The following is an 18,325-nucleotide window of genomic DNA, read 5'->3' on the forward strand; positions in this document are numbered from 1 at the left end:
CCCACCCCCAGCTGGCCACCCCTGGCCCTCAGCTTTCACACCAGCCTATCTGGGTTGCGTTACAAAACCAGCCCACAGCACCATCCGCTAATGAAGTGAAAAACCAAGCTTCGCCCAACGGCCTCCTGTGTAATCTGTCTGCTCCCAGCAGGTGCTGGAGTCTCATCTGTATTTACTTCTGGCCCAAGCAGCACTACAGTACAATCATTTTTAAATGGCCAGATAGTCACAGTGGTGGCTGGAGGCCACTGCTAATTTCCAGCCCTTGTCTAGTGTCACTTTCATCTTCTTAATGAGAGCAGAAGCAGAGCTCCTGAAAGCCACACAATGTGCCTGTCAATTTGCACCCCGCTGAGCTGAGGCAGTTCATTAAGTGGACTCTGAAGAATGACAGGCTTTTGCACAGGACCCACTGTCCTGGAGCAGAATAAATGGTCCCTGCAGCAAGGACAGGAGAACGAAACAATACATTATTGTTTGGGGTTTTTTATTATTATTAGAGGAGCTAGAGGACATTAAAGAAACTGAACATGCACAGACATGTTTAAAATAATTATTCTCTCTCCACTGTAAGCCTACACAAAGCCCTCATGTGTTACGGTCCCTGATATTTTATGCTCCATTCTCTTTTTTGGATTCAGGGAAGTACCTCCTGATCCGTTTACCAGCCCAGTGCTGCTGCAGCATGTGGCCAGGCTCCACGTGAGCTCTTTGCCGCCTGGCTAGCTAGGAGGCCACCAGGTCTCCCAAGAGGCAAGTAGCCAACATGCAGCCTCAGCGAGGGGACCCGCATCTCAGCAGTTTCCCGTGTGTAGACACTGCAGCCCAATCTCTAGGCTTTCTCTCCCACTGCACAAACTGCCCCACTGTTGGGTTTCTCAGCAGGGACAGAGTGTGCTGAATTCCAGGTAAGCCCCACAACTGATACTCCCATGGCAACGGAAAGCCCTCATCCCCCCACCCTTTGCTTTAGGCAGAACCTAAAGAAATCTGCAAGAGTCACCCGGGAGCTAGAGCCAAGAGACACCCCTTGCTCCCTGCTGTGTCAGAGCAGCACCCAGCTCCCACAGAACCAGCCGGGCCTCGCCAAGCAGCTTCACCACAGACCACTCAAGGCAACTAGAGAGGAAAAAATGCTGCTACCGTTTCTTCTGCAGAGCGGAGAAGTTTTTTTTGAAGGTAGGGCTGATCTGGTTAAGTAGTTCCACCAAGGAATGACTGAGAAAACTGGGGTTTGCAGGTTTGGGATTGAAGTTGTATGCAGTAGACCTGCAAGAGAAAAAAGAAACGAAGTCACAAGCCATTGTCATAGCTGAGACTTCTCATACCCTAGGGACGTGGTACACGAACGAGAGCTTTCCATACACACTCTGCATGGAAGACCTGCTGGCCTTGTTTGAAAATGGAGACCAGGTGGTACATGGGCTACCAGAGCCTCTCCAGTCTCTCCACACAATACAGCTCCTAACACGCACCTGGGCCCCAATGGATTCCACAGCACATTGAATTTAGACCTTCCTCAGCCACCACCAGCTTCAAGAAAGGCCTATATTTTTCTAGCTGGGCAGAAGTGATTTCACAGAGCTTCCCAAACACACCAGGAGGGCCTTTGCTCAGCAGAGAACCCAGCGGCAATGGCACCGGCTACACCAACCAGTTGGTGCCCCTTGAGATGCCCACTCTTCCAGCTGGAAGCCAGGAACACACTGACAGGTCCCCTCTACAGCTCACTTTTTGCCAAACTCAAAAAGGCCACTTGTTTCATGCTCATTGTGCCACTTGGTCTCTGGGGTCCTGCACTCAGATGTGTACCCTCAGACTCATTGCTTTTAACACTTATTTTTACAGATCTGAGGGAAAACAGAGGACTACAAATTATTTCCTCCACAAGCCAGTTTAACACAGAGCACTTCTGCTTTGTAACGAGACAGAAGGTGGAAAATTGAATTTTATCTTCTATATTTTAAGGTCCCCTTCTCTTCAGGCAGCTTCATTCTCCTTCTGTGAATTATAACTGTATTTCAAACATGCGGTTATGGTTGCCCAGGCAATTATCTGGACTGTGGGATCAAGGCCACCCAGAGGTGTTTCTGAGCCGGTGGTTGCTCAGGTAGAACAGGGTTTGTTGCTCTGAAGTTCTCTCCTGTCCACCCCCAACTCAACAGGTCTCTGTTAGAGGCTGCTGGGCTGGATGGACCCTGCACCTCCCTCAAGAGCTGCTCTGACGGGCAGGGGCTCAGGGCGGGCACTTGAACAGTCTCTCTTAGGAACTATTAAAAAAAAAAAAACCCAACAAAACCCACCCTAGTCAAATGTGTGCCCAGCTTCGGAAGTTCTGGCAGGCTGTGCTCTTGCTTTAGGGCAAAATGAGATAGCTGCAATGGTCAGGAAGGAATTCCCTCCCAACTCAAAATGCTCTAATTAGCTGATGACATTATGGGGTGGTTTAAACTTTCCCTAAAGCATCAGGCATTTATCCACTGTGAAGAAATGGTACCAGGCATAACTGAACAGCCCAATCCAGTATAGCAACTCCTACAAACCCAGGTAAGTAGCAAATTAAAATAGGCTATTTTCCACAAAAAAAAAAAAAAAAAAAAAAAGAAAGAAAAGAAAGAAAAAAAAAAAGCAGCGCAGCAATTGTTTGTTGGTGGGTTCTTTTTCAGTTGGCCATGGCAAGCTCCCTGCTGCAGGGCAGGGCAGGAGGAATCCCAGTTACTCACTGATTCAAGTAAAATCCTCGCGTGGACGCGGTGATACTGACGTGCCGATCCTCCACCGTGATGACATACAAATACATGAGGTCCCCGTGCATTTTCCGGTTACCGGGGGGAGGGTTCCAGCCGCTCATCGTCAATACCTTTAGGCATTGCAAAGGCTACCAAAGAATACAAGAGAAGCAAGTCCTGTCAGCAGGAATTCATTCCCTCAAGTTACAGAGCCATTCCATGTACATGCCAGATCCCTTTTACCTGCTGCCCTCACCTGCCTACAGAAACAGAGCTTACATAAAAAAACCCTGGTCTCAAGAGCGTACCCTTCCTCCAGCCATTTACAGTCCACTGCTCTGCCTCAGTTTGCTGCCTTTCACACCGTAAGACACAGGTAAGAACAGACACCCTAGGCCTTTGGGCTGCACAAGGCACGGATTTCTTGCTGTACTGGTTTTCAAACAGCAGCGTCTAAACCAGAATCCAAGTGGGAGGGTATGGGAAAGCTCAGGGTAATTTGTAGGGATCTGCAGATCCTGTCTCCAGGACTTTGCAGAGAAACGCTGCCCTCCCTTCCCTGCCACCCCTCCCATTGATAGTGGCCATTTTACACTCTGCAGGTGGCCACACGCAGTGGCCAGTGTTTGCACACAAGCTCTTGGACTTTATTCCTTTGGCTAAGCAGCGCTGTGCCCGCACTCACTAAGCATCAAGCAGAGCAAATCCCAAAGTCCACTCCAGTGCAGCTTCCAGTCCCCGAGCACCAGTTTGCTGCAAGGAACGTGCCGAGAGCTGTTTTAATGACACAGGAGAACTCTACCTTCCAGTCTCTGTTCTGGGGCTGAAGGGCACACAAGGGTCTCTCTTTGCTACCTGGCAGGATATGTTCAGGGGGGGTGCAGTCGATTTGTTCCATTTCAGTACCTTTCTTCTTCCGTTTGCCGCTGTCTAGAATGGACAGAGAGAGAATGTCAGTGCTGGAAAACGCAGCATTCCCTCCTCTGGTAATGACTCAAGGAGGAATGCAGAAGTGCTCCCAGTGTATCCCTGCACTCCTGAAAGATGTGGGACAGATTGTTATGATGTGTTTGAATGAAGCAAGGAGTCAGGGGAATGAAAACACTGGCCACACCAGAGAAGCCTTTTGGCCCCATACCTCCCAGGTCTCCTTCAGTGAAGACGCTCAGGAAGGACAACGAATTACAGTCCACGCCATTGAAAGCATCTGATGGGTCAAGACTCTTCAGAAGGTCCCGAATGTGACGCACGTGTATCCTGGCTTCTCGCACTGTGTATGGTTCTGATGAGCAAAAAAGGAGGAAAGAAACTGGAATTAGACAGTTGCTTACTCCTTTGGCACACAGGTCTCCAAAAGGAACTGCTGGAAATGGTTGCCAGGTGGCCAAACCCACTTCCTATGAAACCCTCACTCCTCCCCTCCTGAAGTCTGAAGGAACTTGCCTTCCACCACCTTCAGCAGCGAGCCCTCCTGCAGCCCTTCAATAGTTTTCAGCTCAGCGAAGTTATCGAGGACGTTGCCATCCAGCTGCAAGGAGAAGCAAGTCCGATGGCAGGTATCCTCACGGTCCATCAAAACTTGGTGGATCTCTTGCACCATCTCTTGAGGAGAGACCTTAAGAAGGGAAGAACCCAGACAGTTATTCTCAATCCCCACGTGTGTTCTTACCAGAATTTGTCCCTCTGCTGCAGAATCAAACACCTTTTGTACCTCCCCAGGCTTGAAAGGCAGCCTCTAGCTCTCCCCTGCAGGGAGATCACTGCTGTCCCTGCTGGGAGGGCACTGCCACCTCTGTAGGTGCAGTATCCACAGGGCGGTGTGGTCTGTCCACGCCAGTGTCACACCTCCAGGGCACACCATGGGCAAGCACATGGCTCTGGGGACACAAGAGACCACCCTGGCTTGTGCTCCAGGGCTGCTCTCCTACCCCCTGCTCTGCTCCAGCACCACAGACACTGCTCACAGGCGAGGAGCACTCAGGGTCATTTACATATAAGCTCCTGTAAACAACAGGGCCTGCTATTATTAGCCTATTAAAACTAACAGCCAGGGGGATTTAAAGGAGAAAAAAGCCAGGCTGAGATACAGCTACTTCCACGGAGGATGTAATTTCACTGCACACTCCGCCAGTCTTGGGGAGATAAGACTTCCCACTCGGTTTAGACTCCAGACACCTCCCCCTGAAATTAGAGATACTTCATCCAAATGGCTTTCAGTGAAGTATCAGGCTAAATCAGAGTATCAGCGAGGCATGTCAAAGCCTGTCCTGATCTGACAGCACGTGCCACCGTCCACATGACACATGCAAAGCTCTCTCTGCAGAGGGGAAGCGGAGACTGCATTGTTCCCTTCATCTTCAGGCTGGTGCTCGAGCTCCCTGAGCTGTCACTGCACCAAACCCTTGTCCGCCTGAAGGCGCATAATGCCACAGCTGCTGGGCAAGAATGGGATGGTCCCTCCCTGAGAGTCAGACCCAGAAATAAGGTTTTCACATCCCTCCTTCAAAATGGCCCAGAAGGGAGAAGGCCATTTCCCTGTGCCCAGCTCCATGCCTAAGCCCCTCTGCGATGGACAAGGAGCAGCTACACCTCAGCCGATGCCCCTTCCACTCCACTCCACTCCACTCCACACTTCCCTCATTCCACACCTGGAATCCACAGAGGAACACCCTCCCCATCCTTGCAGAACCTCAGCAGGCTTGTGCCGGCCAGCCTGCTGCTCACCTCTCCTCTTTTTCTCCTCCTTCTTTTTCTCTAGAAGCCACCGGCCAGGCAGCTTCTCTCCTGCTCCCACATGCTTTGCTGCATCCGTCCCCCCTTAATCCCATTGGAAGAGAGACACATCACGGAGCTGTCGGCAGCCTGAAGGTACCGTCCAGGCCGTGGGGGCTAACGGGGACCTTCCCAGGCACAGTCCTCTGTCCAGGTGGCTGAGGGGACAGTGCTGTGTGTGCCCTGGCTCAAATGCTTCCCCCCTCCTCCTCAGTGCCCTCCCCAGCCAGCAAAGGGAGGTACCTGCAGGGAAAAGGGCTCTATCCCTGGCGCGCAGATCTTGACGGTAAATCCCGTGTCCTGTATGACAATGACCTCCTGGTCGTTCCCATCTTCTCCTGGGTCAGCCTCTTCATGACCGTTCTGCCTGGCATCCTTCTCGCCCTTGAGGCTCTCGTGTGGGCCACTGCCATTCATCAGCGCCACGCCAGACGGGTGCTCTGGGTGAGGAGAGAGGGGGTTAGGCAAGGTGTGAGCAAACAGATGGTCCTCTCTGAGCAGCTGGAGAGACGGGTTCGGACAACACCACCGTCCTCTGGCCAACTCAAGTGAACCAGGGGTTAAAACGCAGTGTTTTATTCTGCACTTGGTGTTTACTAGACATAGGTGTGCCAGGCCCTTCCCTCCCTTCGCCTTGCAGCATAATTAACGCGTTCTCCCTCGCCTGCAGGGTTTGCATCTTCCACAAACCCTGCGCGGAGAGGGGAGGGAAGGGAAGCAGGAAGGATGGGTCAGGGTACAAAACATTCAGCTTAGTCTTTAAGGAGCCTCTTAATTAAAAGGAATGGGTGTGTGGTGCTTTGCAGCCTGGAGGCAGCTGTAACCTCTGCACCAACATGTTACCCAGCTCCGCCATGCCATCCCTCCCGTACGCTGCCGCTCCGCCGGAGCGGGGAGGGGAGGACGCTGCATTGCTGAGCCCCGCATCACGTGGGAGCTGGGTTACTCCACAAACAGCTCCCACAGCCCTGCCTGCATCGGGCCACCCTCCGCATTTCCAACATACTTCGCGGAGAGCCCAGAGTGCCAGGGCGAGGCTTGGCCTCAGCACTTTTATTAAAGAAAACAGTGACGACATTTTAAGCGCTGGTTTAGAGCGATGCGTCACAGGGAAGGGGAGCTCTCTCTCTGCACCTCCTTCGCTGCTCCCGCAATGGTTTGTCTTCTTTTCCAATAAGGCGGATAGTGTCAGAGAGCTGATAAGATCTAGGAAGCTGTAGGTCTGTAGAGCAGCCCACACCCACCAAACCGGGCTGGGGACCACGCCAAAGAGGATACACCGCGTTCTTGGACTGAGGTGCTGCCGGGGTAAGCTGGAGTCATGGAGAGAGCTGCTGATGAGAGGGAAGAGACGCCCTTGTCCCCAGCCAGAAGCAGGGCAGCAAGTGCTGGAAGAGACTGGGCATCGTGTGTCCCATCCTGGCCATCCCGGCCAGTAGCCCCAGCTGCGGGACCCCCCACTCTTGTGCTGTAGTTCTAGCTTGGTGCTCCCAGGCACCCGCTCACAGACAGCACAGATGGAGCGGGCTGGGGGCTCTCCCAGGCCCTGGGAACAGCCTTCCCAAAAGGCTGCAATGGGGTCAGGGCCAGGATAACACCCTGAGGTTTCTGAGCACCAAGCTGCAGTCCTCCAGGCAGCTCCACCTGGCAGGTCTCCCTCCTCCTCCTCCTCACCTCCCAGCAAGGCACTGGTCCCGGTCCCAGCCCCAGCTGCTCTCCAGGGGAGATGGCAGCTCAACCTCCCTCATTTCTGAAATGCAGACCGGCGCTGTGGCTTGAAGACCTAAAGCTATCACAGCTAGGTCTTGCTTGTCAGCCCCAACTGCTCCGGCAGCCCAGAAGAGTCACCCAGCCTTCACCACGTACACGAACCGGGATGGAAACGCCATACTCCCTCACACACCTCTGGAGCACAACACAAGGCTGCAGTGACAAGCCCTGTTGGAGTGTCCCCAGAGGGTCAGACTCCCGCTCCCGACTGCCAACAGCAAACACACCTCGGAGACTGACAAGGTTGAATTAGGACACGGTGAAAGAGCAAGAATCAGGAGGAAAGCACACCCATTCCAAAAGGCAGCAGGTACCAGCTACCTTTAGCAGCCTCCGCTGCCTCCAGCATCCAGGCAGCTGCTCCTCATGTTCCCTGTCACTTTGCGTATGTCCCCAACACGAGCTGCTCATTCCTTTGACAGATGAAACCACGGGCAAGCCAGACAAGAGCCAGCCTGGCCGCGGCTCCAGCGAGCTGCGGTCGCGCTAGAAAGGAGGAAGAAAAGCTCCACACACTAGTGCCCCAAGAGATGTGGTTTCAGAAAAACCATGCCAAGCCCAGAGGGCTGGGGAGAGCCCCTCGTCGCACCCCACAGCCAGACTGCCCGGACACGTGGGGACCAGGAGAGAGAGCAGAAAAGCAACTGCAGAAATGCTACACCTGGGGCTACCAGTACCACAGACCGGCCACGGAGCCAGGCTTGGTCCAGCCCCTGCCCCCCAAACGGGGCAGGATCACTGGGCTTTGCTCCTGCTGCAGCAGCCAGAAAGGAGGCAGAACGTGGCTACAAGGAAGGCTGCGGCACTGACTGAAAACCCAACAGCCCATCTTCAGCTGCCGTGGCACCAGCCAAGAGAAAATTCCAGGCACAGCCCCAGCAGCACTGCCCACCGCCCCGAGCTCCTCCTACCCATGACCAAGGACCTTTGCCGACAGCGTCACAGACACCAGGCTCGAGGTGCTGCTTCCGAACAGCGGACTTTCGCTGAGGGGCTGAGGTGTGGAAGGAGCAGCCGGTGGGATGCGCCAGCTCCTGTCTCTCTGCTCTGGTTCCCAGCCACGTGGCCTGGTGCTCCGGCAGCCTGCCCTGTGCCCAGTCACACCAAAGGCCTGACCAAGGATGCTTTCCAACCAGCCGACTCACCAGCAGTAGTGAGGCGGGCACTGAAGCTACATCTGGGCCACAACAGTTGGCAGGATATTCCTGAAAGGGAGACTGTCGTCTCTGAGTAGATGTGATTTTCCTTTACGTCTTTTTATTTTCTTAAGCAAGATCCAGCAGAGAAGGTGCCTCCATAGCAAGAGGAGGTGCATGAGAGCTGAGCAACCCATGCTGGTCTCGAGCAGAGCAAACACCTTCAGCTGCAAAGCAAAGGAAGACCGGGAAAGCTTGGCTGCAGCAAGAAGTCACCAACCAGGACCACGCTTCTCCTTTTCACTACTCAGTGGCACCAGATCCCCAAACTACTGACTGTTTCGGAAATCAGCAGACTGTTGACGGGGCTGGTACAGCTCTGCACTTTGCGACACAAGAGACATGTAGAGGCAACACCTTCACGTCTCCTTGTGCCAGAAGATCCAGCTCCAGCCAGCACAAATCTTCTACACCAAAGTCAGTCACTAATCCTTTTTTGAAACCATCAAGTCACAAAGATGGCACCATTACGTTCCTGTGAGTTTAGCCTGGACTGGAGAGCAGGGGAAGCAACAGTTCCAGACGCAGGGACTGCTCTGTATAGGAGACCATTCCTTCCCGACATTTGGTAACAACAGAGATTATTAGAGACACAAAAACTGGAAGTTAAACCCCTGCCTTTTCCATCACCGAGTTCAGGAGTGCACTTCTTATTACCAGCTTCAGTGTCACTCTGAGACCCCAAATCCTGCCCTTCCCTCCTGAGAGGTGTTTTGAATTCTGAGCAGCAGGAGGCGGTTTCCGCAGGGTCTCCCAACCAGCCCTGCCTGCAGCCGCAGCCACGCAACGGGCACACGGGGAGCAAGCCAGACCCTAAACCAGAAACCAAGCACCCAGCTCAGGTCACATCCCCTCAGGCCACCAGCTGTGCCAGGAGACAGCATTTGAGACCAAAATCCAATCCACAGGGATTGAACAAAACCAAAATATGGCGATGGAAAGGCAAAGTTTGACCTTGAGACTTGAAAAATAATAATCTGAGTTTCTCCTGTCCTAGAAATCCTGGCAAAGGCAAAATCCACTCCAGCTCCATTGGTTACCACTTGGTGCCCCATCGGAGCCGTGCTGTGCCAGTTTATGGAGAAGCAGGAGAGGAGGAGGGAAGTGGGATGGGGCCGAGCGGCTGCTCCCCTCCCACGCCACAGCAACAGGCTGGTCCCCCCCGTCCCCACGGCACTAAGGAGAAGGAACATCCCGTCCCTGCGCCCGGGGCAGCTGCAGAGCTGCTCCATTCCTGCATCCCGGGCATCTCCTCCCACCTGTGCGGGCTGAAGGGAGCCAGAGGCTCCAAGCACAAGCCACCCCAGTTCCTCAACGCCCCGTGCTCCTGCTGGTACCGCGGCAGGCTGGGCTTGCCAGACCCACACCCCTCCTTTACAAGGACCATGTGTGCAGTCACAAATGAAAGAAGGATTATTATGAATTAAGAAAAAAATAAGCAACCCCCCCGGTGTTTGTTTTGCTAACATGGTCATGGCCCAGACAGGTCCCTCTGTGGTACACACCCCGGGTGGGATATCTCACCACCTTCCTCCTTTTCCTTCTGCTGTTAAGGTCAAACACCACCCTGCCTCCCCTCTCCCTCCTGCCCCATCCCACGGGCACACGCAGCCACCCATCCCCGCTAGGGCCATAAAAAGCACGACAGCACGCCACGCTGCTGAGCACCTAGGAGTGAGAGCTTCTTCTTCTTCCTCCTCTTCTTCTGCTGCTTCCAGGGCAGTGCCTGCGCCGGAGAGCCAGGATCCCAGCCTGACCTGCCATCGGGGCAGGCAGCAGGGCCCGTCACGACAAAACCAGAACTTGCGTCCCAAGCCTTTGATGACGCCTCGCCATGGGGGACAGGCGGCGCGACTGTCCCTTGGGCTGGCGGGGGTTTCCCCGCGCTGGCTGGCAGAGCAGGGGAAGGTGTCCCAGGGCTCCCCGGGGAGGGAGCGGTACCCCGTTTCGGCACGCTGGCCGGACCCATTGAGGCTGCTCGTCCCTCGCCGTGGCCCCAGCTGGCGGGACGTGCTCCGGGGGCCACATCCCCCCCGTCAGCTGCCGCCACGTGCTCCTGCCGGCGGCAGGATCTATGGGCTGAGACGCCGTCCTCAGGTTTCACGCAGCCCTGGCAGGCCTCGAGCGAGTGAGCATGACCGACCAGCCCCGCCGGCCCGTCCCCAAGGTCGGCTGGAAGGACAGCCACTGCCCGGGATGCCCCCGCCGGCTGGAGCGGGCCGGCAGCGCCAGGTCTCAAACAGCTCTTATCACAGACCGTCACCGTTCCTCCTTCGTCCTTGGCCTCTGGGATGTATTCGGGACACTTCTGCAGGCTCCCAGCCACCGCCTCGCTGGGGATGATGTCTGGGTAGGGCCCAGCACACCGGGCAGCTTCTGGCGTCTCCGGGCAGACGGCGCAGCCCGTGGGAGGCTTCGGTAAGAGGGGTGACCTCTCATCGGGCGAGTTGGAGCTGCGCGGCTGGAAGATGAGATCGGTGACATGCCGGCAGCAGTTTGCGAAAAGGCTGTTCCCCATGATCACAAGCGGCCTGGCTCATACAGCACCCGATTAGAGAAGTTAAAAATCATTTGCACACATCTGTTGAAGTCCCCACAAGGCAAACTCCCACGCGGCAGCCCTCGCCCTCCGCAGCCCGGACCTGCTCGCCTTCTCACCCAGCCGGCCGCCTGCTCCAAAGAAAATTCCAGCTTGGCCCCAGGGTGGCGGGAGGCAGGGGACCGGCAGCCGACTCCACAGAGTGTCCTGGCCAGAACGGGGCGCTGGGCTCGCAGCGGTTCTCCCACCGGGCACCTTCACCCCCTCCCTGCCCGCCACGCTCACACTGCCATGGTACCCATGAAGACCCAGAGCAGCTCCCCGCAGCCAAAGCTCTGCAGAACGAAACCCGCCGCGGATCTAACAGGTTCTTCAGACGTGCTCGCAGAGGGATGCCGGCCCGATGGCCCCTGCCCGATGGTGGTTATAAATAGCCCGACCTCGAGCGCTGCAGCGGTGCAGCCTGGGACGGGCGGTGGGACCCTCCAGCACTGCCAAACCTGCCAGCGAGCGAGATGCATTGAATTACAAGGCGAGGGCAGTTACTATGGCACGCCGGGGCCCGGGGCACAGCCATCCATACCAAGCAGGCGAGCACAAAACAGCCAGGCAGCCAACCAGTAAGTGGTTCCCAGACGGATTTTCCGTCCTCTTGCCCCTGCTCTGCCATATCACACACAAACCACAAAGCCACAGGCACAGCCGCCTAACACCACTCCTCTCTCCGTGCTAACTTAAGAAATCCCAGCAACTGAGGCAGGGATTATGGGGCTGGAGATTTCTGCAAGCCCTGGGTGCCTGGGGAGGCTGCAGCCGAGCAGGTCACAGCATGGCCTCCTCCTAGCCTTCCCCCGGGGCATCGGCCTGGCACCACAGCTCCTCGGCCACCTGGGTCCCTTCAGTGGCCACGGTGTCCTGGGACACACGTGAAGAGCAGGATCCCTCAAACACACGATGAGATGTGCAAGAGCTGCAGCCCGAACCGACCAGCCCTGGACCTGCCCGGGAAAGTCTTCATGTCTGGGCAGCAAACCTGACACCCCAGGTTTCGTCACAGGCTTCCTCGGCAAGTCCCCTGAACGCTTGGCTTCACGGCTGGGAAGGGGCACAACTCTGCACTGAGCAGAAGAACAAGACATGCCACGTCCCCAGCACTAAAAACCCAAAACTAGCCCAAAGCCAAGACCACAGAGCACACATGATCTCTTGCTCATGGCCAACACAGCACACCCAGAGAAGGGCAACCCCTTCCCCCAGGAAGGCCCTGGGAACGCCAGGAGCAGCCCCCAGAGCCCCCATGCCAGGGAGCCACCCACCAGGAAAAAGGCAGAAACCAGCTGAAAACGGACCAAAAGCTCTCCATGGCCTCAGGAGCAACTTTAAAATCACAGGAGCATCAGTAACTCATGTTTTTCTGATAATTTCTGAAGGACTTCAGATGTATCGGCAGCTTCAGCTCTTCCTCCCTATCAAGAGACCTCTGGGAAGAGATGAAATCTCCTCCTGGAGAAGTACCTGGCCAGGAGCTCTCATGAAGCTGAGCAGCATTTCTTCAGCTCCAGCCAAAGTTCAGAGCAGCGCGGCTTTAACACATGAAGGCTGGTGTCAGTACAGCAGATGCAAATTCATTTTTAGCTGAATAACAAATTAAACAAAATAAATAGTTTAATGAATATAAATAAATTGACTGAATGAATAGGCATGAGCTGCAGAGATGGCCCTGGTGGAAACGTTTCTGCAGGACACCCCCTTGGGGAGGTGGGAGACAGCAGGGAGGTACCTCCCCAGCGGAAACCACAGTTCCCAGAACCTGTCAGCACTTTAGGGGCAACAAGCACTTCTTTTAATAAGGGCCCACAGTGAAACATTAGAGCTGCTCTACCGCCGTCATTAAACTCAAATTGGTTATAACCCATCTGTGGGTAGAGGTATAAGCACTGCATTTATTTCTCAGCAGGTTTACAGTGCCAGGCACTGGCTCACACGGAGAGGACGGGGGGGGCTGCAGCGGATGGCTCTCGATGAGCCCCCCGGCTCCCTGCTCCCAACGTCTCTCCTGCGGCACTAACAGTCCACAGATGGTGAGTGGGGAAATCATCCACTCCCAGCTCTTGTGGATCCGCAGTAAAGTTTGCCTGGATAGACCCAAACAACTCAAGCCACATTCCAGCCTCCTGAGAAGTTTGTGGCTTTTCCGTAGTGGCGCTGATACTGGGACTATTGCACGGCAGCCATGCCCTGGGGCATCCCAGGGTCCCACAGCTGCTGGCTCAGGCACTTATAGGCCACTGAAATGCCTCCTGCTTTGCATCTGGCACCCCGAGTTACCCACGCTGTGCTCTCCACACCTGGGAACTACATTTAAACCCGTTTGTAAACTTTCTATCCGGCCAAAGCTTTGGAAACTTAGTCCTGAACCCAGCTGGCTGGGTGACCCTGCTACAACAGCATGCAACTCAAACATCGCAGAAATCGGGAGCAAAGACTAAGACCTAAGGCAAAGTGCAAAGATCACCACCAACAAAAACATCAACTGTGTCAGGAAGAGCATGTTTCTCAAATTTCAAGAGAAGGGAGCCGGGTGAAGGAGTCACATTTCAGATACCGAGAATCAGTCGATAATTCTCTGGGTACGTGTTTTATTCTGGCACAGACCGTAAGTTTCAGAACGCTACTGAGACAGCAGGAGCCCGAGAGGGAACTATCCCGTTAGGCTTTGCGTGCAGTGGGACCAGCAGAACATGGGGCTAAGGGGCACTATCCCCCTCCCCATTCCCAGTCTCACCCAGCGGGGATCCTGCACAGGAGGGCTGCTGCCAGGCTCATCCCCCCCCGCAGGAGCTCAGGGCAAGAGTCACCGTCCTGCAGCGTTACGTTGTTGGGCAGTAACTACATGAACCTCCTCTGAGCCTGCAGCTTCCTCAAAGGGTTGCAGTAGCGGTTTTCTCTTTAAAGAGAAAGAGAAGGGTGAACTAAGGAAATGATTTTTAAAACCCCACGCCCTTACTCTAACGTCACTGTGCTGGAGGGAACCTCACCTTAGCGGCTGCTTCTCGGGATTCTTCCCCTCAGGGCCGGTCAAGCGGCTGCTGAGCACCACAGCAGGTATTTCTCCAGCTTGAGAAAAGAGCTTACTGCTGGGAGCGTAGACCTATTTTCCCACCCAAAGAGGGAGGGCCTGTCGCCTGCGTATGCACATCTATGCTGAATTGTCAGGACAATGGCAGACAACCACCAGTCGCAGACTCACTCACATTAAAAAGGTGGAACGCAACAGAAAGCTCAACTACCAAATGAGCACACATGAGCTCCACGACATCACCCACACGCTAGCAGGAAGTGAGAACCAAACACTAACCCTGAGACAGCCTTGTGACTACTGGCGAAAACCTGACCTGCTTCCAAAAAGCCACTGCCACCCTGGGAGTAGCCACGCTTTGGTTTTCATCCTTCGTGCTGTGTCCAAGCACTGCCCCATGGACTGGTTTTACTCCTCAAGTGCAAACAAAAAAACATGCATGAACTTCAGACCTTTAAAGCTTCTAGAAATAACAACTTTCTAGTACAACCAATAGAGCACGACGCAAGGAAGCGAAGCGAGCGCTGGGAAGCGGTGCCAGGAGAGGGGTGCGCTGCCAAGTGTAGTCATTTACAGACGACGAAGACAAACACGGGACTCTGCAACACAGCGCTGTTTTCACCGTGCACGAGGCAGTTCTGCGGGTGGATTTATCTAGGTGCGTGTTCCTGACCTACTTACTTCCTCTTTTCAGCTGGGAAGCCCACGAGGAAGGCTGCTCAGGCAGCGCAGCGAGCTTCCAGCGGGAGCTTGACACTGTTATCCCACCGGCAGAACCGCTCTGGACACGATCCCCTGGGGTTCCCATCCCCCGTCTCGCCGCACAGGTGCTGCGTTATCACACTCCTTTCCTCTTCTTAACCTTGTGGCGGTGATCAGATTTCTCTTGCACAATATTCCTCCGATTCTCCCCCCGAAGCCTGTTACAACTGCATATTAAAAAAACCCCCGACTGCCAGCAATTCAGCCCTTTCCAAAACACGGCGAACCTCCAAGGTCAGGCGACAGACAGCGATAGCAGATCCCCAGATTAGGAATCAGTCTTCTGACCTTGTTACCAAGGCACAGCTACACTTGCCTCCACAGCAGTTTTCCATTAACACCTGCATTCTCCGCTTTTTTAACAGAAGACGTGGCTGAAGATACGGATGGCCTGGAAGAGCGGGGACAGAGGGACCTGTTTTTGCTAGGAAAAGCAAATATTCAGGCAAGGCAAGGTTGAAAAGCATTTTATGGTAGCTAGAAGCACTGCTAAACTTGCACATGAGATAAACTTGTTCTAAGGCAGTGACAACTGTAGGAACAGAAATAATCCAAGAAGTGCTGCACACAATGGTTGTCGCTTGATCTTGTGCTAGTCAATAAGAAAGGTAACCTAACCCATAACTGCCCCCATCAGAAATCATTATAGGAACCCTAGATGATCACATATTGGTGCGTCTCCGCACTCACAAGGATGGAGCAGCCTCAACACTTTTGCCAAGCGTGGAGGCAGAGCAGCAGTCACCAGCCCTCTCACCTCTCAGAGGCAGAGGAAACAACCCCCAAGTCTCGACGCCTGGCACAGCAGAGCGAGCAGCCCCCTGGAGCCCACCCACCGCCCAGCAGCACCGACAGTCACCTTCGGACAAAGCAGGGGGTCCCAGACGGGTGCTCCACGAGCCGCACGGGCAGCAGCGGGTACACCACAGCAGAGGCTCTTCCCTGGCAGAACGAGAGGCCTGGCAACCAGAGCCTGTCAGGCCAGTGCCAACGCGGACAGGCTGCCCCCACCTCTGCCTGGGAGCCATGTGCCAGAGGCACGGCCTCAGCCCCAGGCTGCCAGATGGGACAGGAGCCTTCCTCCCCCTCCTCCCCAGACCCACCAGGTGCCTGAGCAATCCTGCGGTGCTGAAACACACGGGGAGGATTTTTCCACCTCCCTGCCTCGGTCGGCAATCAGCTTGTGCCCCGAGAGGCAGGGATTACATGGCGTAACTTTTTAACCCGGTTGCTGGCACTGCAGGCCTGACGCCTGCTTTAAACCCCGGCGCGGGGAGGCGGGGGGGGGAGGCTTCCAGCACTGCCCTCCCCACTCTTGAACAGCGTCCAGCCTGCTCCAGCACCAAACGCCGATGAACTTTGCTTTAGGTGACAAACTTCAAAAATTCACCTCGCCGCCATAAAAGCAGGGGAGGGAGGAAGTGGCGGGTCACTCGCGCAGCGGATACAAGTGCCTCAGGACGAAGGCCAGCCACGAACCACGCTGCTGCTGCCCTCCTTCTTGCACGTGCAGGATCAGAGAAAAAGGCCGCGGCAGAAACGAGCGCCGAGGACCGTAACTTCTTGGAGATACAATGCACCAAATTCGGCAAAACCCCCAGCCGGGGCAGCCCCGCAGGGTCCATGCCCCGAGTCCTGGGGACAGCACTGGGGACAGCCAGGACACGGGGCTGCACCTCGTCCCTGCTCCGAGCCGCTCCGGCTCCCAAAGCCAGAGCGGCCAGCAAATAACTAGCTAAAACGTGTAATTTTCAGCCGCGATCTCGCACCCCCGCCCTTCCCAGGAAAACCCAAGTTCTTACTCCTGAGTATTTCCCACCATGTCAGCGGCTCCCGCGTCCCAAATTCCCGGGAGCACCCAGCCCGCTCCTACCTTCCACAGCGGACGGGCCAGCGTCCATGCCGGGAGCAGCGCCCGCACCCCGGTGCACGGCCGCGACCCTCGGTGCCCGCGACGGGCTGGGCGACCGGCGACCCTTCGCCGAACCGCACACACACACACACCCCCCCCCGCCCCGCACCGGGACCGGCCGCCGCCGCCCGTCTCCTCTCCGCCAGGCGGGCCCAGCCCCGCGGATCACCCGCCCCGGCCCGCTCCGCTCCGCCGCCTGCGGGGCCCGGCCCGGGGTAGCGCGCAGGGCCCCGGAGCGGCCGCTCCCCCCCCACCCCCCCGCGGCCGCGCGGTGGTGCGGCCCGGTGAAGGTGACCTTCACCGGGGCCCGGGGCTCCCCGCTCCACCGGGACGGGCCCGGCCGGGGGCGCTTCTCCGGGCCGGGCCTCGCCGTGAGGTGGACGGGCAGCGGGAATCAGGCGTCTCGGCCCCGTTGCCAGCGCCGCGGCCTCCGTCCCCGGGGGGAGGCGGCGGGCTTGCGCGGAGCCTCCCCGAACGGCGGAACGGGCCCCGCGGCCCCCGGCACGGCTTCCCCGCAAGAAACGGTGGGGGGTGCCTGGACCGGGAGGTCGACCCCAGCGGCGGGGCGCTCCGGCGGGGGGGGGTGTGTGTCTCCCCTTGGCGGGACGAGTTGGCAGAAGCTGCCCCCCCCGCATCCCGTAGGCCCCGGGAAGGAGGCGGCGGCCCTGCACCGGACACCCCCGGTACGAGCAGCCAGGCCCCACCAGGCCTCGTTTAGGCCCCGATCCTCCGCCACAAACCACCACCACCACCACCCCCTTTATTTTTCCTTACCGGAGCGCTGCTGGGTCACCCTCCCGCGGGTCCCCGGTTCCTCCTGCTGCTGCTCGCCTGCCGGCACGGCGGCCGGCGGCATTTCGTCCGCTTTAATCACCATTTTCTAGGAGAGGGGAGGAGGGGGGTGGGGAGGGAGAGAAGGGGGGGGGAGGGGGAACGGGGAGACACGAGCCCGGAGCCCCCGCGTCCGCCCGCCGCGAAGGACAGCGCCGCCCGTTCCAGGGCCCCACGTGGTTCCCCCCGCAGACCCCGGCGCTACGGCGAGCGGCCGGGGACAAACCTCCGCGCCCCGCCGGGTAACGCCTTAAAGGGGCCGCGCCTCCCTGAAGGTCACCGGCGCGGGCGACAGCATTCGGCCCCGCCACGCCGGCTCGGCCCGGTGCGGGGCTCCCTGACGGGCCTTAGGCCCGTCAGGGAGCCCCGCACCGGGCCGAGCCGGCGTGGCGGGGCCGGTGAGGCCTGTCCCGCATGGCTCTAGGACATGGCTGTGGGCTCCGGCCGGCCCCACGGTTGATGGAATGGGTTGGAAGGGATCTTGAAGGTCACCTAGCTGCAAGCCCCTTCCAGCAGGTTGCTCGTCCAGCCTGGTCTTAGAACCATAGAATCGTCTCCAGGTTGGAGAGGGCTCTTCGGGTCACCGGGCTCCGACCATCAGCCCGACACGGAGAAACCCCACCGCCCAGACCACGTCCCTCAGCACCGCGTCTGCACGTCAGGTTTGTTAGGCTGAGGGTGGTGAGGCACTGGAAGAGGTTTCAGGCAGTTGTGGAGAGCGATAAGGTCTCCCCT

General features: G+C 56.8%; 1 protein-coding gene across 2 annotated transcripts in view; it reads right to left on the reverse strand.

Moving 5' to 3' along the window:
* CLUH (clustered mitochondria homolog) overlaps positions 1-17,756 on the reverse strand; it is a 36,479-nt gene extending 18,723 nt beyond the window's left edge. Inside the window, exons 1-7 of one of the 2 annotated variants that reach the window (XM_074160759.1) lie at positions 17,534-17,756; positions 5,745-5,941; positions 4,173-4,344; positions 3,868-4,011; positions 3,532-3,659; positions 2,724-2,878; positions 1,144-1,269 (exon numbers count right to left, since the gene is read on the reverse strand). In XM_074160759.1, coding sequence (XP_074016860.1) covers positions 1,144-1,269; positions 2,724-2,878; positions 3,532-3,659; positions 3,868-4,011; positions 4,173-4,344; positions 5,745-5,941; positions 17,534-17,636 — 1,025 coding nt within the window. In that variant the 5' untranslated portion in view covers positions 17,637-17,756. Of the gene's footprint in view, positions 1-1,143; positions 1,270-2,723; positions 2,879-3,531; positions 3,660-3,867; positions 4,012-4,172; positions 4,345-5,744; positions 5,942-10,135; positions 10,986-17,533 lie in introns of those variants that run through there. The other variant, XM_074160757.1, reaches the window with a different exon arrangement.
* Between the last annotated feature and the right edge of the window lie 569 nt (positions 17,757-18,325).

The sequence above is a fragment of the Numenius arquata genome, chromosome 18 (assembly GCF_964106895.1).
Source record: "Numenius arquata chromosome 18, bNumArq3.hap1.1, whole genome shotgun sequence".
NCBI lineage: Eukaryota > Metazoa > Chordata > Aves > Charadriiformes > Scolopacidae > Numenius > Numenius arquata.